The following is a 23,214-nucleotide window of genomic DNA, read 5'->3' on the forward strand; positions in this document are numbered from 1 at the left end:
TTTTAACTATAAATTGAATCAGCTATTATATTGTGGACAATTTCTTATCATGTAGCTACAACCACAGAGACAAGCAGATTTTTAAATTTAGCTCATTTTTGCAATGGTCTCCTTCTGTGAATTAGATCAAGTAGGTCAATTACTAAATCTTTCTAGAGATGAGAATATTGACATACCTCATAGGAGAACTGGGAGAGAAATACAAGCACTGTTTAAATGCTTGATATCTTAATATTTCTGAATGTCATAGCTGGTATCACTTGATGACTGGAGGAGATTAGTTTACCTCCTGTGTTACATAGTATGTGATTGCCTCTGCACATGACAAGAGGTGCATACGGAATATATGAAAATTCTTCATAGATGTGTGCTTTCTATACACATGTAAAAAGGCAAGTAATCATCTTATATATTGTGTTTGATAAATTGGCAGTTTCAGAAAAAAATAGATCACAGGCACAATAATTCTCTTTACACAGCTTTTTCTTCTATTATCTGTCTATTATTACATTTAATAGATTTCCCTCTATAACAGAGATCTGTGTCTTTCTTTTATATTCAGTAATTTATGTAGGAGATCACATAAGGGAAATCTTAATAGAGCTTAATATCATAAGGGAAAATCTTTTCTTAGTTATCTAAATCTGAAATATGTTTAGTGCTGTAGTTAATAAAAACAATCATGTGCAATAAACACTGAACTCCAAGGTGGTCATTTCATCTATATCAATAACTTTTTTTACAGCAGTTGTTTTTATTTATTTATTTATTTTTTACAGTAGGTCCTTGTTGGTTATCTATTTTAAATATAGCAGTGTGTACATGTCAATTCCAAACTCCCAATCTAACCCTCTCCCCTCTTCTCCCCTGGTGACCATAGTTCATTCTCTAAGTCTGTGAGTCTGTTTCTGTTTTGTAAATAAGTTCATTTATATCATGTTTTTAGATTCTGCATATAAGCAATATCATATCATATTTGTCTTTCTCTGTCTGACTTACCTCACTTAGTATGATAATCTCCAGGTCCATCCATGTTGCTGCAAATGGCATTATTTCATTCTTTTTAGATGGCTGAGTAATATTCCATTGTATATATGTATCACATCTTCTTTATCCATTCATCTGTTGATGGACATTTAGGTTGCTTCCATGTTTTACTGTTGTAAACAGTGCTGCAATGAACATTGGGTGCATCCTTTTGAACCATGTCCTTTTTTTTTTTTTTACATCAGTTGCTTTTAAATGTCTGTTTGTCTATTAAATTTGTTCCTGTTTCACAGATGAAATTATTTTCAATAATCTGTGTCCTTAAAAACATCTACTCTCAAATTTATTAGAATATTATGAGAGAGATAACAATGGGGTTTATTTTGTTATGATTTTAAAAGGAAATGCACTGTTTAGTAGCAGTAAATGAAAGTTCTTGCCCCCATTTACAATCAGTTGCCCCATCTACTACTCCAATGGGTAGTAACCATACTCTGCAGTGAATTTGTGAATCACTAATCTGAAAGGCATTGAATAATGATACATAAACCTAAAAGCATTCAATTTTCAGTTTTGGAATGTCACCAAAAATTATTTTTGTATTTGAAATAATTCAATAAAAATTTTATCTTATAATTATTTTATCTCTTTCTATTTAACTTTTCCTGAAGTATGACAATTATTTCCACTTTACTTTTACCTCTATTTTCATAAATCTCTACAGGTTATTTGGCCAAATTCTGTTTTCCTAGTTTCTGATCTGATCACAACTGGTAATAGTGAAATGTGAGGTTAGCTGTTAGATCATAGATTTTACTTTAATTTTTTGTCCATTAGTCATTAGTTACCGATGGTGCAAATATATGCAGTTTTAGCATTTTCTAAAGTTTTACTTTGAATTTAGCAATTTTGTCAAATAAAACCTTAAACTTTCATTGCTATTTATAATAGCTGCCATAGTACTATCAAAGCATATGGCTGTTAAAACACATAGTTCATTTGTTTCTAAGAGCGAGATACTCTGTATCACAATCTTCAATGTGATTTCATTAAGAATTTTTGTTATATTCTATGGCACTCATAATAATAGGTATGATCCATTACATAACAAGGCAGAAACATTCCTATCAGGAAGTCATGAAGCCACTGACCTCAAAGTCTTTCTTTTAATTGAAGTATAGTTGATATTGTGTTAGTTTCAGGTATACAGCAAAGTGATTGTTATATTTTTTCAGACTATATTCCATTACAGGTTATTACAAGATATTGAATATAATTCCCTGTGCTATATAGTAAATCCTTGTTGCTCACCTATTTTATGTATAGTAGTTTATATCTGTTAATCCCATACTCCTAATTTTTCCCTCCCTTCTTCTCCCCTTTGGTAACCATAAGTTTGTTTTCTATGTTTGTGAGTCTGTTTCTGTTTTGTATATAGATTAATTTGTATTATTTTTACATTCCACATATAAGTGATATCATATACTATTTGCCTTTCTCTGTCTGACTTACTTCACTCAGAATAATATTCTCTAGGTCTATCCATGTTCTTGCACATGGTAATATTTCATTCATTTTATGGCTGAGTAGTATTCCATTGTGTATATGTATACTATGTGTATATATATTCCATTGTATGCATATATATTCCATTGTGTGTATATACACACACACACACACACACACACACACACACACACAACACATTTTCTTAAGCCAGTCGTCTGTTGATGGGCACTTGGGTTGTTTCCATGTCTTGGCTATTGAAGATAGTGCTGCTATGAACATTGAGGTGCATGTATGTTTTCGAATTAGAGTTTTCATTTTTTTCTGGATAGATACCCAGGAGTGGGGGGTGCTGGATCATATGGTAGTTCTGTGTTTAATTTTTTTAGGGAACTGTTTTCCATGGTGGCTGCACCAATTTACATTACCAAAAACAGTGTAGGAGGGTCCCCTTTTCTCCATACCCTCTCCAGCATTTATTATTTATAGACTTTTTGATGATAGCCATTCTGACTGGTATGAGGTGATACTTCATTGTGGTTTTGATTTGCATTTCTCTAATAATTAGCAATGTAGAGCATCTTTTCATGTGCCTTTTGGCCATCTGTATGTCTTTGCAAAAATGCCTACTTAGGTTTTCTGCCCATTTTTTGATTGGATTGTTTGCTTTTTTGCTGTTGAGTTGTATGAGCTGTTTGTAGATTTTGGATATTAACTTCTTGTTTGTCACATTGTTTGCAAATATTTTCTCCCATTCCATAGGTTGTCTTTTCATTTTATTGATGGTTTCCTTTGCTGTGAAAAAGCTTTTAAGTTTGATTAAGGTCCATTTATTTATTTTACTGACCCCAGAGTTTTTATGCCTTAGTCTCCATGGAGTGGCTATTCTGAATATACCTAGATTTTTGACTTCCAAAATCCTAGAGCCTCCTGCCTCATATAGCTATTTTGGAAGAGTATAAGAGAGACTTTATATTTCCTTTCTAGCACTTATCATAAACCTGACATTATATTATATTAATTATATTGTATTATGTTATATTATATCATATTAATTTTATGATTGTATGCCACCTATGATAGCATGTTAAATATAGGTATACTTTAAGAAACATTCAGTTGTCTTTATTGTTCACTGTTGAGTCTCCAGAGCATATGGTGATCAATGTAATTGTTGAATGAATGAATAAATAAATGAATGTGTGGTAGGAAGAGAAACATTTCCTCATTTATAAGAGTATGGATTTAGATCCTTGGGATTGTCGCAAAAGAGCTATGAGCACCAGACCTCCTCAGTTATATCTTAAATGTGCTTCTCATAGAAACAATATCATATATATTAATTATATATTACATATGTTGATAGCTTTTTGTGAGACTTATGACCTAGGAGCCCAACCTCTTTTAATAAAAGCTTTTTATTATGGGATATTATTTCCAAGATTCAGATAGGTTAGTTACAAATATTATGGGGGTGCTACCTTTTCATAAGCTAAACTGCCTAAACCCATGTTATCCAAATCAGTTGAAAATAAATTGCCATAAAATGACTTTATGCCCTTAAAATTAAATCTTAATATACTATTTGTTTGCAGCCTTCCTGAGTTTCTACATGACACACCAGCCATTCTTCTCTTATTAATAATTGAAATTGCATGAACTTGAAGTTCAAGTACTGTGCACAGTTTACTTCAGAAGCCAGACCAAGTCCATTCTAGAAGACATCAATCATTCCTTCCTTTTCATAGGCAAAACCCAACAGGCATTTCCTAGAATATAAAATAGTTATGCCATTCATCAACCAGTGATTTGAAAATTAAATTCAAAACACTCTCTAAATCAAAACCCATAAACTACCCTCCATTATCACTTATGTTTCATTAAAAGAGAGAATTCTAATACTAAAAATAATAAGCATATAATCCCCAAATAAAGAATAATCCATTAAATTGAACAAATTGGGTTTTATGAAATACCTACTCCATTTTTCTCATTTCTTTAAGAATTAGTGAAGACTTTGTCACAGTCCATTGGTTAATATTTGGAAATGATATAAAATTTGGTCTTCACTTACAGACTGAAACACTTAACTTCTTGTCCAGGGTTTTTAAAAATCTGCCATGTTTCCTCTGACTTGAACGTAAATTCACACCAGTCCATATGTGAACATATAAACAAATTAAAGTGTAAGTGTTTTTCTAGAAAACCTTTACATTACTAAGGTGTTTACCATTCTTTCTAACTCAAGGTATGCACCCAGATCCTAGTTGGTAGATTGAATAAAAAACTGTACTAGGTATAGAGTTCATCTTTGAAGAGTATACCAAAAAAATACTGTTTAGAATTGATTCTAAGCAAAAAAAAGTTATTTTTCTGTAGAATAAAGCAATTTGAACACACTACAATTACATAGGACTAATATGAGGATGTCTAGAGCAAGTTGGGCCTTACTGAATAATTTTAACCTTAAGAATCCCATCTAAGGTTTAATCGTACTCCTTAGGCTTCAGCAAAATAGAATCTAAGTGAAACTTTGATCTGAGAACTTAATGGACTATAGGCTGTCCTTTGAACTCCGAGTACTGATAGTAATGTTCATGCCTGATGCACTCTTCCTTTGTTTTTCCAAATCTCTAACATGCTCAGAAACACATCCACGTACAGACACACAGACACGCACAACCCAGTACTAGATACAGAGAAACACTCAGAAGATGTCCAGGACTAAATGTGTCAACGTGCTAGGAGTCCTAATAAAAATATCACATGCTAGAACCCTGTGAAAGGGTTTTCTGGAATTAACCCAGTATTTGAACTCTTCTTCTTATCCCTGGGAACCTGACTTTATTTTTGCTTCTGGATCTTAATTTTTTTCCTGGATTATGATTTCTGAATCTTTCTCACTTTTTGGTGCTCTCTTTCATTTATTCAACAAAATAACACTTACTGTAAATCTATTTTGTCCTAGTACTTTGTACATTATAATTGGAGAAATGAAAGACAAACTCTGTGCTGTTCATAGTCTAATGGAGAAAACAGACTGTAACTATTAATTCATAAGCATTATCATTCACTTACTATGTGCCAGTGACTGTATTTGGCATTGCAGAATCAAATATGGATATCTTATCTCCACTTTCAAATGGTTTAAAGCCCAGATTTTAATACATTTGTTTGTTCCATCCTACTTCCGGCCTCAGTAGTATTTGCCACTCCTGGGCTTAGATGTCTTCCAGGTTGGTGCATATTGTCATAGCCAGCATAAGTGAAGAAGGAGGCGATTTATGTAAACAAGTGATGTTCCCCGATGGTTTTATTTCATCTTTTCTTGTTTAACCTCATTAAACTTGATGGCAGTCTTCATTATTCAAACTGGGCTATATCCTGATTAAGGGGAGTATCGTTTTTCTAAGACCGGTGTCTGAGGTTAACAATTACTCTATTGCTTTTCCTAATGAGTTTCAATATATCATGGAAAAAATGGAGACCTGGTTCATAGTGATACCCATGTAAGTATTGAAGCATGCTACTCCCTGTTGTTTCTCCTGCCTATCTGTAAGGAGGGAAGACCATATTACCTTGTGTTTTTCTTTGTTCCCACATATGGTGAAGGCATTGAGCCCTTTATAAGTTAATACAAATCCATTATCTGATTCCTCAAGTTTCCTGGGTCATTTTCTGAGTACATATCTTTAAATTTTTCCTTATTGCTGAAACTCTTATTTCTTTTCTGTTTTAGCATGTCTTTAGCCAAACAAAACTCCAGCCAACACCATGGGCTGCTTTCATTTTACAGCAATAGATGTATAAGCATTCAAGAACTGAAATACTATTTTGACTTTCATTTTTATTTAAAAAAAAGGGTTACATAGACCAGCAGATAGGAGATTTTGAATGATCATTCATTCTGTGTAACTGTCATAGACAAAATGTAAAAAAAAGTAGATTAAAAAACTTAAAAAAATTAAAGTGTAAATTAGGTCTCTACTAAAATGGTAGTAGTTTTCTCACAGAAAAGAAAAACTGAATGAGATTCAAGTATCGTGAAGGAACATCACATTAATTTGATTTTTAGTATATTTAAAAGAACACTGTGCATTTAGATTATAATTGAGGGAAAGGAAACAATTCTTTTTAATCCAACTCAAATTTTTTTTCTGTATATTTCTAAACCTGAAACCTGAGCCTAATCTGGGCCTTATACTAAGACAAGGTATAGTTTTGAACATTTTATTTAGCTTTCTAGAATATCTGTTAGTTATTAACTATTAGTTGTGTAGCAAACAGAACAATAAATGGAAGTCAGTGACAATTATTTCCTGTGATTATGGATATATCCTTTATCATATACAGAGTCCTGTTTGCTCCTCTACAAGTAGATACAGAAATATCAAATATTATCTAAGATTATTTAGGCTAAAAAATTCTATGTTTCTGTACGATAACTAGATAACTATGTAACTGTATGATAACTTATCTGTTATCTACATTTGCTCAATTTATGCTTCCTATTACTAGAATATATTGGTGAAAGGGACTGTGTTGATAAGCAGAGGAAAAGGCAATTAAAAACTTGTTTCAGTTTTAAGATTAAAATCCCAATGCAAAATTAATTTCACTATTCCCATTTGTGGTCACTAACCTAAGGAAAAAAAGGCCTCAAGATGATTAAGCGACAATCTAGGAAGATATGGAAAAAATGTAGGCAGAAGATTCAAGTAGGAAGAACAAACGTAAGATTTCTCTTCCCTACTGCTGTAATTTCACTAATGCTGTAAAGGTTTTATATTTGCCTAGAATTCTTAGCACTCTCAGAAAAATCCATTTTCACAGTAATCCTCAAATAAAAAAATTCCTCAATAAAATGCAACAAAATATTTAGATTGAGTTGATAGAAAATGTCTATAAGTATTAGTCAATCACTGTCTTCAACTAGCATGCCCTGTTATAAAACTCTACAGTTTAATGTAGGTCAAAATTAAATTTGCATTAAACTAATGATCAAAAACATGTAAAAATGAACGCTAAAAATATGGAATTGCCATCTTAGAACTATCACTAAACATTGAAAATGTTCATATTAAGTTTTTGGTAAAAATGTGTACTTTTACTTAAGGAGCTATTTTTGTTGAGAGCAGTTTTTTGGTCAGAAAAGACTCAACAAATTCAGAAGGAAGAAACTGCAATGGATCCCTCGCTGTTCCTTCTTTTACTTCCACCTCGAAGAGAGAAGCCCTGGGGTTCTGAAAAATAAAGCTGTTCTGTATGGAAGTTCGAGCTTCTGACTGGACAACACAGGAACTGTAGATGCCCTCCATTTCTACGGTGTTGGTAATATGGCTATGGCAAGTGGATGCTGTGAACTTTAGTCTATGATGGCAATATAATCACTTAAACTTGAATAAACTCACAGCCCTAATGTGGCTGTTTTCCAACAAAAACTGAGATGGAAATTTGTGTTGAATAGCCACTGATTACAAGAACATGATTAACATGAGATATGGAATTGATTACGGGTGCTGTTGTGAAGGCCTACACCAGAAATGTAGTATCTTCTATTGAAAAATGAGGGCAGCATAAAGACCAGAGACCACAGACAACATTATGTTTTCTGGTATATTTTATAGGCTGGATAAATAATCCAGAGTTGCAAATGGTTTACTGAAATCTTTTTTTTTTTTTTGCCAGAATGGTAAGTGTATAATTGTATCTATTTTGCCTGAAATGTTAAGTGCACCAGAGGTTAGCACCAGAGATTAATCTACTTTATTTTCATTAAATTGAATCCCAAGTGAAATAGTTTTTTTCCTCATTTACTGAAGCTTTCATATTGCTTTGAGAAGAAGGCTTCTCCACATAATTCTTAGCTATTTATAATAGGACAGTATTTATATTAAAGACAGTAGTAATGCCACTCTAAAATTTTTAAGTGTTATTGAGAACATGTATATTTAAATAACACTCGGAGGACCATTTCTAGCATCTTGTAATACTGTCATGAAAGAATTCTTCATTGCGAGTGTGTGTGTGTGTGTGTGTGTGTGTGTGTGTGTCCACTGTGAAACCCTGAAACATAGAAACATATGACTCGTTAGATCTTAAAATCTCTGTGGTAAATCTGCACTTTTACTTATGCAAATATGTAATTGAGATCATAGTCATCTCTTTAGAAAGATATAAACTCACAGACTATGTGAACTTTTGTAATCGTACACAAAAGATTATCTGTATTACCACAGTTTTACAAGTTATCAAATGTTAGACTGCCTACCTCTTGGTATAACAGGATAGAAAATATACAGTGGTAAGCTACTATCGCATAAAAATGGAGGTGTCTCAATATATTGTATAAAATGGAACTAAACTAGATCAGTGGTTTATAAATCTATTTTTAGCTGCTGCTTTTAAAATTTTAGTTCATGGCACAAAATTACTGACAAACTAGATAACATGTCATATTTAATGGGACTGCTTTTTGATTAAACACTGATGAGATCACTTAAGATTTTAATTCAGTTTATTAATTTGTTAATTTCAAACATACCTATTCACTTAGCTCGTTCTGCCTTTTAAAATTATTATTGACAAGTTGATGTTTGAATTTGTTTTCCTAAGTAAACTTTTCAAGAAAAAGCCAAATAAAAGCTTAAAGTATTCGTGAGATATTTTAACATTTTATGTAATGTGAAACTGTTTAACATATACCTTCTTAAAAGTGGAATAACAACGAATATATAAGCAGCCATTATATGTACATTTTCTTTTTTGCTTTTAAATTATGTTCATTACAATATTTTTCTAAGAAATACCTTTTTGTTTAAATCATAAACTTCTCTGTCAATATTTTACTAATGTACTTTTGATTTTTCCAGTCTCTAAGTCATTTCTTGTGCGCTTGGATATTTTTTAAAGAATAAATAAAGAAAGAATCCATATTTTTTCTTTCTTTCCTTTTTGAAAAAAAAAAAATACTGACTGCAACATTACAGAAAAAAATATGAATTGTTTGTCCAGGTGAAAAAAATCTCCTCTTTACCATTCATATTTAGTGTTGTAAGCAGATGCTCAATTGTCTACAAATTTCCCTGTGAAAGTATTCATATAAACTTGAAAGTTTTCATCTCTATATTTCTCAAGTGATTTTGTTTCACAAATTGAATTTGAGCCCATAAATACTTGTACTATTCTATGGGCAATAAAGTAATTGACTTCAGCTTTATTTCATACATAGAAAATTAATTGACTCATTTCTAGCAGTATTGCTACATCATACTCATGAATTTTAAAGATGCTTTAAACAGCTCAAACACCTATTTGATGCAATCCTTTTTTCCACTAACCTACTATTGAGGAAGTGTAACAAGATTATTAATTCAAATGATTTTTGCTGAAAGTTGATACATTTTGTCACATTTAGTTTACTAAAAAACCATAGCTAGGGCTTCACTGGTGGCGCAGTGGTTGAGAATCTGCCTGCCAATGCAGGGGACACGGGTTCGAGCCCTGGTCTGGGAAGATCCCACGTGCCGCGGAGCAACTAAGCCCGTGCGCCACAACTACTGAGCCTGCGCGTCTGGAGCCTGTGCTCCGCAACAAGAGAGGCTGCGATAGTGAGAGGCCCGCGCACCGCGATGAAGAGTGGCCCCCGCTCGCCGCAACTAGAGAAAGCCCTCGCACAGAAACGAAGACCCAACACAACCATAAATAAATAAATTAACAAAATAAATAAACCCAAAGTTTAAAAAAAAAAAAAACCATAGCTATTAAAGAGATTGAATTTCTGAAACAGAAACTACTACTACATATTTCTTTCTTTTTAAACCATTTTGCCTTGTGGTTGTGCATAAAAACTGAGCTACTTCTCTTGCTCAATGGACTTGTGTGGTCTTGATCAAAAAGTCAGTAAACTGACCAAGGAAGGATGGGTGCTAGAATTCTACAAGAAAGGCCCACAACTTTATCTTTTGAAACATAAATACCTAGTTCATTAGGTAATGAAACATTTTCTCTTTTGTTGGTTAAAATGACCTCATGTGCCAGTATATTTTATGCATTAAAATTTTAACCCTTCAAAAGGAGCAAATGTTAATTAATATCAGGGACTTCCGATCTTAGACATTAATTTGGCACTAATTAGTGGATCAGTCTCTCTGGATCTCAGTTTACTCCTCTGCAAAATGATGTGGCTGTGTTCTGTATGATTATGTCACGCATATAGTGTGTAATGAGAAAATTAATCTTCTCAAATGTAGGTTGACTAGCTGTAGCTCGGACCTGTCTTCCTGTACTGTGTTATAGCCTTGAGGTTTTCACACATTCCATGATTACCTTTGAATTACAATAAAATTTCTTTCAAAGCATTATGACCCAAGGTAAAGTTTGGTCCTCTACTTGACTCTCACTGTTTAAGCATTTGGGCAGCCGCTGGACAAGCAGGTGGACTAGGGATACATATTTGTGTTCAATATGCACTGGTCTTAATAATACAGTATTTCTTTCTAATGAGGAATGACCTCTAGTGGACAGTAACACATCAAAGGTAGCAAGAACAAACAAAAAAGTCCTCCCCATCAATAATAGGATTCCTCTCTTGTTCTGCCATTAATCATGTTCCTAAGTCACTTATTCTTTGAGGATTTTTCTGGTTCATTTTCTCTCAGAGGAATTGTCCTGGATTGAATGTATTAGGTAATGGCAAACTTCTGCATGCACACACAGACAAATGAGCTCAATTGTACATCCAACAGGGAGGAAAAACATAATGATTTTATGTAAACATAGCAAGTCTTATAAAGTGTTATGGGGAAGAATATTAGTAATAGTTTATCATGCACCTGGGAAAAATGAGAAAATAAGCAATTCATTTAGGTTCTTATTTGAGTATATTTTACCTAATTTTAATCAGTATAGCAAAATTGAAAAAAAATGAAATAATGAAACTAAAAATCTGATATTAAAAATATAAATTACTATAAGAAACTAGACATTAATAGAAAGAAAAACAAAAGATCTTTGGTGTGTTTGAAGTTTCTGATTTTTTATATTGTATTTCATTTGATTTTTGCAAGAGCAGGAAGCTTCCAGAAATTCTAGACTTTAGGTAAACATATGATGTGGTAACAATTGGAATGTTTTGCTCACTAGTTAAAATGGGTAAAATGTCCGATTTCGGAATTTGAGCACATAGTCAAACTCTGTCCCAGGCAATTTCTAAGATCATGGAGAGGTACTACTGTTTTTAAAGCAACAGTTAATTAGTAATTTGAGGTCAGGATATCTTCAGTGAAGTTAGCAAACACACTACACACACACAAAGAAAATAAAAAATAAATGATATCTAATAATATTTCAAATAAAATGAGAAGCCTAGAATTAGTCTCTTTTGGAGCATTTCAAAATACATTATACAAAATATTGTGATATTAAAGGATAATGGACAGTTATCCCTATATTCAAAGAAGCATTTATGTGGTAAACAAGGTTTGTTACAAAGTTATGCTTTGGACACTTCAGAGTAAAGCTGGGAGCAGTTGATTCCTAGCTATATTTTAACATCGCTCTGCCGAAGAAAATCATTAAGATGGTACTAATGTTGTTTGACTGAAATAGGAAAGAAGGTATAGTGCCACTAACTGATATGCTACATCCTGGGCTTTTAATTTGTATCAAATGTTGAAGAAGGCTAGTGAGTGAAAAATAAAAACTGATATGTTAAAACATTTCATGCTAAAAAATATCTAAAAATATCTAACATATCTAAACTAAGCTGTAAGTTATAACTGGGAAAACGTAATGCTAAAGAAAAAGAGTCCTATAGGTTAATATGCAAAACTAAACTAAAAATAATTGTATGATTGGAATAAGCAAATGTCTTAAAATAAATTTTCTAGAGGTTTATACTGAAGACTAATTTTCAAAAATATGAACTTATAAACTTTCCTTTATTTGAATATATAAAGTTCAGACAACTTACAGAGAACAAAATTTATTTTTCTTCAAACAAAAATAAAAGGCAAATCATATAGTCATTTATTTACCATGTTTGAATTATTTCAGATTTCATATTAACATATATCTCTGGACTTAGGAGGGATATGTATGTGTTTGTTATTAATTCATTCATTATAAAATATTTACTGAGTGCCCTACTCTGTGTCCTGTGGTGTCAGACTCTGAGATATAGTAGAGAAAAAGAAAATTGTCTTTACCTTCATATCCATGTTTAGAGTATTAAGTTATATATAGGGAAAGAGAGAGAGAGAGAAAGAGAAGAAAGAAAGAGAGAAAGAGAGAAAGGAAAGAAAGAAAGAAAGAAAGAAAGAAAGAAAGAAAGAAAGAAAGAAAGAAAGATAAAGAAAAGAAAGAAAGAAAGAAAATTATTATTCATGGTTACATCATGTTTGAAAAAAAAATGTGAATTCAGTATCAACAGAGTGGAGTAGCAATCAATGCAGTGAATCAAGGAATCCCACACGCAAACCCAGACTTCAAGGACAGAGACATGCTAATAAGAAGGCAGAGGTACAGACAGGCAGAGGGGATGCTCAGATGGTATCAGGGTGGTATTTTGCAAGCTTGGGAAAATCTGGTCTTCGGTTTTCTCATTTCTAAAATGAACAATAGGACCAGGTCTTTTAAGGCCACTTCTGATGTTTTATACTGGATATTAGATGACTGGGATAGAGAGTTTCAGTTCTCACTCGAGATTATGGTAATCAGTATGCCAGTGGTTAAGTCCTGGTTTATACATCTAGATACTGTAAGAGCTGGGACTAATTCTAGAGCTTCAGGCTGATAATCTTTCCTCTGTACAAGACCAGTCAAGTATTTATATGCAGGGCTCTACTACAAAGTTTCTGACCACTGTACTTTAGCCTTAATAAATTAATCTCTGTATAGACGCATAATAATGAAAACGGAACTAGATAATAGGCACCCCCATAACTTGAAAGGTCAAAATCGACTCCGTTCGCTTGATGATTCTTTATGTGTATTTGGGGACACAATGTAAGGGGAGATTTTACTTTAGGCTGTGTGTCCTGAATCAGTGTTTTAAGTTGTGAAAGCAAAAGAAGTGATGTATAGGCTAGGGGATTAGAAATGAAATCAATGCTAACAAGATAAGAGGCAATAGGAGCTTGGGGCAAGAAACCTAATAGGGCAATGAGAGGCAGGCAGGGAGAAAATAGTTCTTAATGGCTTTGGGTAGGATAAGTGGGTAACTCCATGATACACATATGGATATGAAAATAAGTCTTTTCTCTTTTGCACTTTTCTGATGAATGTGGCTGACTTGTGATGCCTGGCCAAGCATGGGATTAGAATGCACCTGACTTGGAGTTCTCAGTGGCCAGTGGGAAAAGGAGCAAGCCCAAGCATTTGAGAGAGAAATCAAGTCAGCCCAAGCTGAGTGTGTAACCAGTTCTTTAATATTAAGGCAAAGAAATAGGAATGAGGAGGAAGCAAACACAAAGAAAAAGCCTGGGCTCAAAGGGTGGGTCTTGAGGAGTAGCCAGACCTGAAGAACAGAGCTACACCAACCATATTATGTTCAGTGACCATGCCTCCAAAATGCCCAGGCACCTCGCTTGTGGTAGTCAGCAAATATTTTATTAAACCATAGGATCATAGGAATCCAACAAAATTAAACTGAAAATATTGTGTTTTCTGTCTGTGCCCTTCATTAAATTACGGTAATCTCCTTGACATGACATTTGCGAAAGCATCTAGGAATATAGCTGCTGTGATCGTAAGTTCTTGATGAGTATTACTTTCTGTTCATCTCCTTGTTTCTTCTTCGTAAATAAGATATTTGCTGAGGACAGCAGGATGCCTCCTTTGTATTAAAAGGGAAGAAAACTTTGGAGAATTCAACGTTTTATTTCAGCTGGTCAATCTAAAATAAATGAAATATTTTTGCTTGTTTCTTAGCATATTTGTCTAAATAGGAGCAGATACTTATTGGAAATGTGTATATATTACCTTTCTGATTCTCTGAATGGCTTATAGCCATAATTATTTAAATTAAAGTCCTCCTATTCATGCATTAGAAATAGAAAATGTGAGCCTTCATTTATATTTTGGACACTTGAAAAGAAAAATACATAAAATCCCACCATGATAAATCCTAACATCAAAGAAAATTACAGTTTTTCCTCTTCTTAATTGAGAATATTCAGAGAAGTAATATGCCTATGCACATACTTTGAAATTATCACCCGAAGCAGTAACTGTTAAGCTGTCTTGTCAAGTGCTGCTTGGCTTGCATTTTTAATAATATTTGTGGTACCTTGGACTTTGTACAAAGACTGTGAATTGCTTGCCTTATAATCTTGGAAGATGCTCCTATTCCAATTCCTTTTACTTGTCCAATTCCTTTGACTTGCTAGCAGGATCCTATTGGAATATGTGATGCAGAAATGAGTCTTCTATAAATGATTTAAGGCCAAGGATTTGAAATATGTTTGTATTTTGCATTGGAGGACTATTAAAAAATAAGAGAATCTAAAACAGAGATAACATAGCATTTTGGTTTTCCTTTTTCAGAGAAGAGTTTTTCGATGCTCTTTTCCAATTTACTAATGCAAAGAAAATACATTTAATTAATCTTCTTACAGTAAGTTGATCATTTTTGTTGTTTTCATTTGGTTAGCTGAGGTGCTTGTTTCCATGAAATATTAATCATGACATTCATTAAGCATTTATAATAAACATATTGATACCTGGATGGCTTCAGGAAGAAACTGTAAGTAGTTTAATGAGAGAGAAAGCTGGTTTAGAAAATCAGAGGCTAAGTACAATTTAGATAAATTTTGAGAGAGGACAAAAGTGAGATTAAATGAATGAACTAAGGTTTCATGTAACACCCTAATGTGAAAGTTGTTAGGTAAGATACAACCTTGATGTCTCTGTGATTTTAAGGAGCTCAGCAGTTTTCCCTCATTAAAAGACAGACCTTTTACTTCGGTCTGTCTGATGGCAGCTAGAACTCTGAGAGGGGCCATCTGAGGTATACGATTTATGTGCATCCCTTGAGATGCCACATTTTCATATCTTTGTCATTTCAACAGAATCAAAAAATAATGCTCCATTTAATTTCATGTCTAACTAAATGAGGTTCTGTGAAGTTAATACTTAATGTCTGAAATCACATTCTGGATTTATTGAAAGTATGTATGGTTTCATTGCTCTGTGTGTTTCAGGACAATTTTTAAAGATTTAAAACAAAGTTATATGTAGTTTTATTCACACAGATTGTAGACAGGTTTTAAAAATTTCTTGTTATAATAACCTTTATGAAGAAGAAAAATCTGGTTTTACACTGTTTAGAAAGTGGTATGGTGCATTGACATTCTCAAAACCGTAGTATTTTACTAGGAAAGAGATAGGTTTAGATCTCTTCTTTGGCTGAATAGTATTTTGGAAGCTATATAAATCATACTTAATTTTTCTACATCCTGTGTATATTCAGAACTTCTAAGGTCATTGTGCATAAAATAATGCATTGGTAAGAAAGAATAATGCATTCCCAGGATATGTATAACAAAAAAGTCTCAGTATTTGAAATGACAAGGTTCTCGATATTACTAATCTATAGTTTTTAATCTCTATTTTCTGTCTGTCTCTAGGTTTATATTTGTGAATAAATGTATGAATAAACACTTAGTTATCCAATTGTAAAAGATTCCTAACCAGATTGGTTCAATGAAATAAACATTTATTATTAATTTTAAACTAATGAATTTTCTTTCAAGTTTTATAACATTGTTGTGTTATTTGTAACATGCCAAGGTTAAATAAATGTGGATTCACGTTACATTTTTATCCCTTCTTTTCCACATTTACTGCTTTTTTTCTCATTGTCATTTAAAAAAAAATTGTACTTCCTTTTTTCTTTCAAACTTTACCTACCCTTTTTCTTTCAAACTTTCTTCTAAATATATATACTTGCCTTTCACTGCTTCTTGTTAATCACATCCAGATTGAATTTTCTTTTACTATTACTCTGAAATACATGATTTTTTCTGGGGAATATAATTCACATGTCCTCATGCTTGAGTTACATTGGAGACAATGACTAATACTTTATTTACATAATTTAAAAAGGGAAATAATTTTTTAAAATTTTCACAGTATAGCTCCTCTCAATACTGTATATTGAGGACGCAGAAATTTTACACCTGAATTAGTTTTCATTGACTATTTTTGCTTGTTATTTTCTAATTGTCTTTTAATTTTTTTTTTGTCCTTCTATTATATTACCCAGTGGGAAGAGATTGGTGAAGTTGATGAAAATTATGCCCCTATCCACACATACCAAGTATGCAAAGTTATGGAACAGAATCAAAATAACTGGCTTTTGACCAGTTGGATCTCCAACGAAGGTGCTTCCAGAATCTTCATAGAACTCAAGTTTACTCTGCGGGACTGCAACAGTCTTCCTGGAGGGCTGGGGACCTGTAAGGAAACTTTTAACATGTATTACTTTGAGTCAGATGAGAATGGGAGAAACATCAAGGAAAACCAGTACATCAAAATTGATACCATTGCTGCTGATGAAAGCTTTACAGAACTTGATCTTGGTGACCGTGTCATGAAACTGAATACAGAGGTCAGAGATGTAGGACCTCTAAGCAAAAAGGGATTTTATCTCGCTTTTCAAGATGTGGGTGCTTGCATTGCTCTCGTTTCCGTTCGTGTATACTATAAAAAATGCCCTTCTGTGGTACGACACTTGGCTGTCTTCCCTGACACAATCACTGGAGCTGATTCTTCACAGTTGCTTGAAGTGTCGGGCTCCTGTGTCAACCATTCTGTGACAGATGAACCACCCAAAATGCACTGCAGCGCTGAAGGGGAGTGGCTTGTGCCCATCGGGAAATGCATGTGCAAGGCAGGATATGAAGAGAAAAACGGCACCTGTCAAGGTAAGAGTTTACCTGTGGATCTGCACGGGTTGTCATGATCTTCAGTTGGATCATGTATATGTATTTCTTCCAGTGATTATGAGCAAACGACCTTTTACTTTGCTAATTTATGGAGATTATTTCTCTTCAAGTTTGGTTTCTTTCTTCTCAGAATTTTAAAACTTCTGGCAATGATGAAACATTTAATGTAATATTTTATTGGATACACATAATTCTCAGAGAGTGTCTTACTTGCAGTGTAATATTTCATATTCATTTTGCTTTCAGAAGTTTTATTTTTGGACAGCTCAGATCAAGGGATTATTTCTTTGTATATAACTTTCTTTGTATGATTAGTATCTGCTACTTTATTGCTACTTTATCTCCATGAAGAGAAAATAGTACTCTTTACTCGTTATATGAAATTCAAATGTAAACCTTCGATGAGACTTGTTTTGGCATGCTTTTAACTGCCTTTTAAAATTTCTTCGGATATAAGTTCAGCCACATGAACTTCATTGGAAAATATGTGTAAGGTGACAGGACTTCGTTTACTGTGTTGTTTACATGTAATGGCTATTACATGCTTGCTTTTAAGAATTTCCGGGTCAATTTTAAATGCATAATAAGTAGAACCCAAGAAAATAACTGTTTGGAGATAGAGCCAATACAGAAAGGTCATTTCAAAGCAATTTGCACTTGGAAATTTTTTTGTTTTAGTTTTTCTTTTAAATTGAAACTTGATCATGCATGCCTCCTTCTTCATCTGAAAATACCCTCATTTTGCCCACAGTGTGGTGAGTTGCCCTTTTAAACTTGGATCTTTATCAATAGCTTTTTGGAACAGGATAGTACTTTATGCAAAGTGAAGAACAACTTATGAAGAAGAAAACACGTTTTCCTTAAAAGAGGAAAAATCCATCCTTATGAATCTGAACTTGTTTTCACCATGATGTGTACATGCCAAATAGGTAATGAGAGTTAATGTGTATTAACTGAGGAGAAAACCAAATGCTAAGAAGTCCCCTAATCCCACTAGTAGCTTCAGGTGCATTTTTGTTTTTTCTAAATCCAGTATATAATGTGGATCAAACTTGCTCAAGTTTGTTCAGGCCTGACTGTAGATTGACCGTAGATCCAGGGAAACAAAACTAGGAAATTTTCTGTAAATCATACTGACTTTGCTTAATTATTTCTCTCTAGAAACACATTGCACCATATTTAAACTTCCTTTTTCAGCATCACCTCATATTTTTATACCATCTACAATCAAGTGCATGATTATTTCTCCATGTAATCTACAACTTTCTATTCCTTTATATGTATATGTAAAGTTTTATTAAATCAAAATTATGTTTCAGATATGCTTTAAGGTTTGTCAAGGAAATGAATCAGATTTTATTTAGGTTTGGATTTAAAGGAAAGTTCTAACTAACATTACCTTAACTTTTCTTTTTGAGCAGCCTTCTTGGTATAAGGTGAAAGATATATGTAATTGTAGAATCAGAAGTGGGAGTTAAATATAATCCATTGAATACACTGTATTCTTTTCCCTAAAATATTTATAATATGAATCTTATTATTTCTAAGAATTTGTTGACTAGTATTATAAAGCAGCATGCTTGATTTGGTTATTTGTTTATATCCTTTTAGCGAATGATATGTGGTAGCTTTACTTCAAACACAGTGATTTTGTCTTCATCCATATTGGCACAGAGTATAAAGGACCTCTGCATTTAGAGGATAATTTTTGATTGTTGCTGGGCTTAAAATATTCTGCAGGTGCTTATCATGAAAACATCTTGGGGAAGTAGTGTTCTGACAGGATGTTTTTTAGTGCATGCATTTACTGCAACTTTCTATTCTCGTACTCTTACTAATTGAGAAGTAGAGACCTGAGAGAAAGAGGAACGAACTGGAGAGGCTACCTTGGAGGAAACGTCAATAAACTGGATTCTGTCTTAATGTGTTTATTACCCTACTCTGGTAGGAGGAACAAAGGCTGTGGGTCATGAAGGCTGTAGACACAGCACCAGAAGTTGTTCTACACAGTGCATTCTATATGAATAGTGCCTCTTGGTGTTTTCCCATGTACAAATGATATGTGGCCGCTCTAGGAGGAATTTCAAATGTTTATTCTATAAATAACATATCTTATTGAATGAATAAATAAATGTTGAAGGTTTGTTTCGGAGAATTAAGGCATCACAGGTAGTCCCACATAAATAAATATATGCATTTAAACCTATATATTATATGTACATGCAAATGTAAATGTATGTATGTGTGTAAGTGTGTGTATCATATACAATTCCTCCATAACTCTAACTCATTCTATGGTTTTAATGTACTGTCCCCAAACCTTTAAGTAGGGACGTTGATGTTTTGGAGTTATCCTTGATAGGCCAGAGATCTAGGAATCATTCTTGACATCTCCTTCTTACCCACCTCCCAGTTTCAATCCCTCCCAAAGTATTTATAGAAACTACCACGCAATTATCTCATAAAATCACCCACTTCTCTCTGTTTCCTTTTTCCTCCAATCTATAAGCATATCTTGTTGGAACTTTATTTTTAAATATAATGAATGATTTTTTATGTAGTTTTGGTTTTTGAGCCATGTGAGTGTATCATCTCTACAAAAATGCAAATCTGGTAGTTGCACACACCCATCCTCCTCAGTCCCTGACTAGTCCCAACACACTTACTTTAGACTCTTCAATGGTTTCCTTTAAAATAAAGTTTTTAAAATAGCCTAAGATCCTGCATGACTTTGCTCCTGTTAGCTCTCTAGACACATCTCAAACTATGCACTAGCCACACTGGCTCGCTTTTAGTTTCTCGAAGACTCATTTTCATTACTTGTTCTTCTATGATTCTGTTCCCTTCCCCTGAAACATTCTTTTACCTCCTTTAAGCCTGATTAAGTCATACTAATCCTTCAGATCTGTGCTCCAACACCCCTTGTTCAAGGAAGCTGGCCCTGATCCTTGAAGACTAGGCCATCCCCCTCTGTTATTTACTCACATATTTTCCTTCATAAAACCATTTAGAGTTATGATTTTGCACATATTTGTTAACTTATTATTTGATTAATGATTCACTCCCCACCCCCATTAGACTACATACTCCTTGATTACAGCAGTGGTGTATGTAATCTTAAGAAGTGAGAAAGAAATCGAAAGGCAAGAGGTAAGGAAAATGAATTCAAAAGAGGAAATAGGATGAGCAAAATCATAAAAGAATACTATGTTTTAAAATTATTTATTTTAAATAAATAATTGTGTTTATCTTACCTTTGTACTTATCTTTAGAAAACATCCTTGGTCATAAAAATTGACAAATATATCTTTTAAATTTATCTTTACTTAGTCCTTAGATTCTCAGGCCAAATTTTCAAGTTTCAGGTATTAAATCATATGTGATTGGCATATGATATATTAACTATGATAGAGATCGTCTTAGTGATTTTTGTAGACCTCAAAACATCACATGCTGTAAAGTGTTTATAATATAGCCTTATTACATATTTACATTTAATAACAGTTCCTTTTATAATCAAAATATGTTGGGATTTAATTAAGGCTGTAATAAGAAGGTGAAGTTTGAGTAAACCTGTTGTAATGATTGTCATATGTTAAGATTTACTGAATCTGTACTAGGAAGTGACCAGGTAGTTTCTGTTGGATCATGTTCATGTGACCTGATATGCGTGCAGGGCATGATAGACTTGACCGAGAGGCTTTTAGCAACTAAACCTTAAGGAATCAGAATGCTAGGCAGCTTATTAACATATGGCGGCTTCAATCCAGAAGACAACCAAGAAGTGATTCAGGGGTCCCTGTCCATTTAGCAGTTCATATTTAACTTCCTTTAGGAGAACTTGGCTACCTTTTCCATAATAATCTGATTTTAACAAGGTAAGCAAGTACTCTGGTTTCTACTGTATTACCTTAAAATATAGAGTGAATTCATTTTTCTAAAGCTTACTTTTATGCCTGAATTTTCTATAATAAGCTGCCTTAGGTATACAAATTTATTTCCTTGAAATGTTCTTTATTTTCAGGAACTAATAATGTATTAAATCCATTTATACAAGTATGTTTCCATATTTGTTATTTATTATTATGTCTGATGAAATTCATGCTATTTTTTCCCTTAAGAGTCAAATGAAATTTTTTTGAGCACAAAATTGTTAGCAGAAACCCATTTTGGAAGTTTCTGCTTTTTATTGAAGTGAATGTGTTTGACAGAAGTAATTGAGTTCACATGAATCAAATGTTGCCTGCTGAGTTCTCTTGTGATTATGTTGCTGACTTACTCAGATGCAAGGCAAGACCACTAATCTTCATCAGTTGCTAGTGGAATGAAGTAGTAATTTGAAATTACCCCTAGATAATTATAGTTTCACTTATATCAAATGGAGGAAAGAGATTTAGATTGTGGGTCACTGCCAAAACCAGTCAGAGTGAAGAAGGTATATGGTACCTGCTCAAATACAGGGTAAGGGGGGGGCGGTGTCACATGCCAAGGGCTGCGGAGAAAAAAGCACATTAATTGTCCAACTGGGAGATGATTGCACAGCAAGGAAATGTAGTGAAAATACTGAGCTCAAGAAAGAACCTTGATTCAGAAACAGTACAGATACTGCAGGGAATAGTATGTCGATCATTCAAACTTCTGGTGCATATTTATGTTTGAAACAAAATTGGCTGGAAATTTAGGGTATTAGGTGTTCATATAATTATGCATTGGAGAGCCTAGTTATTTTTAATTAGGCGCATTACCAAAAAACTTCAAAGGAGTTGAACTTTTGGTCCTATTTGGTATTCTGTTTTATGCAACAGAAGGAAACTAATTTTAATTTTAAAATTTTAACAAAAGATGGCAATTATGAAAGCAGAGTGTCAATGGTGTGTGAGCATGTGGGTGTGTGTGACCTGCTGCTGTGAGCCACCACTAAGACAATCAAGTAGTTAAGTCATTTCATCTATTTGCAGGTATTACAGATGAGAGTAATAAAATAGATTTTTTTTCTTTTTAACTCCTCCCTTGAATAATTTTAGATTAGTTCTCTTAAAATGTTAGAGCATACTCTGCATTTTTTTGGTTTTTGCTTTTCTTTTTTTTTTCTAAATCAGGGTTTTTCAACACTGATACTATTGATATTTTGGGCGAGATAACTAGTTGTTTGGGGGGAGGGGTGGTCCTGCTCCCTGTAGGATATTTAACAGCTTCCTTGGCCTCTAATACTCCACTCCTGATTTTCATCATCAAAAATGCCTCCATATATTGCCAATGTCCCCTGGCGGCAAAAATCTCTCTTAGTTGAGAACCACTGATTGAAATATACTCCCATCTGCCTACGTGAGCAGATGTGCTGCTAAAGCTAAATATGTTTATTGACTGGTTACCTTTGCAAAAGTGAACATTTTTCTGCAGAACGAAAGAAGTGTACATTTCTTAAAATGCATATTCATTGAAATGCGACTAATTTAACTTGGATAAAGTGATATAGGATATCAGGAAATATGCTGCTGATGAGATGCAACATACTCTAGTGTTTTAAGCATGCAGATTCTGAGCCAGAATGCCTGGATTCAAATCCTACCTCTGCCATTTATCAGCTCTGTATCCCGGGCCAAGTTGTTGAATCTCTTTATTCCTTGTTTTCCTCGTCTCTAACTACCTCATAGCAATTCTAGGAGATATTATATGAAAATTATTTAGAATAATGCCTAGAAAACAGTACTTATTCAATAAACATTAGCTATGTCTTAGATATTTTATTAAAAATAAAATTATGTACAGGAAT

At 33.4% G+C, this 23,214-nt stretch overlaps 1 protein-coding gene across 8 annotated transcripts in view; it reads left to right on the forward strand.

The window, feature by feature from the left end:
- Window positions 1–23,214, forward strand: part of EPHA5 (EPH receptor A5) — a 313,487-nt gene that overhangs the window by 44,446 nt on the left and 245,827 nt on the right. For all 8 annotated transcript variants that reach the window (XR_009008431.1, XR_009008432.1, XM_007193544.2 and 5 more), the window contains exon 3: window positions 16,760–17,420. Coding sequence is in view for 6 of the 8 variants with exons in the window: in XM_007193544.2 (XP_007193606.1) it covers window positions 16,760–17,420 (661 nt within the window). In the remaining 2 variants the exon portion in view is untranslated. The remainder of the gene's footprint in view (window positions 1–16,759; window positions 17,421–23,214) is intronic.

Source organism: Balaenoptera acutorostrata, chromosome 5 (assembly GCF_949987535.1).
Source record: "Balaenoptera acutorostrata chromosome 5, mBalAcu1.1, whole genome shotgun sequence".
Lineage (NCBI taxonomy): Eukaryota > Metazoa > Chordata > Mammalia > Artiodactyla > Balaenopteridae > Balaenoptera > Balaenoptera acutorostrata.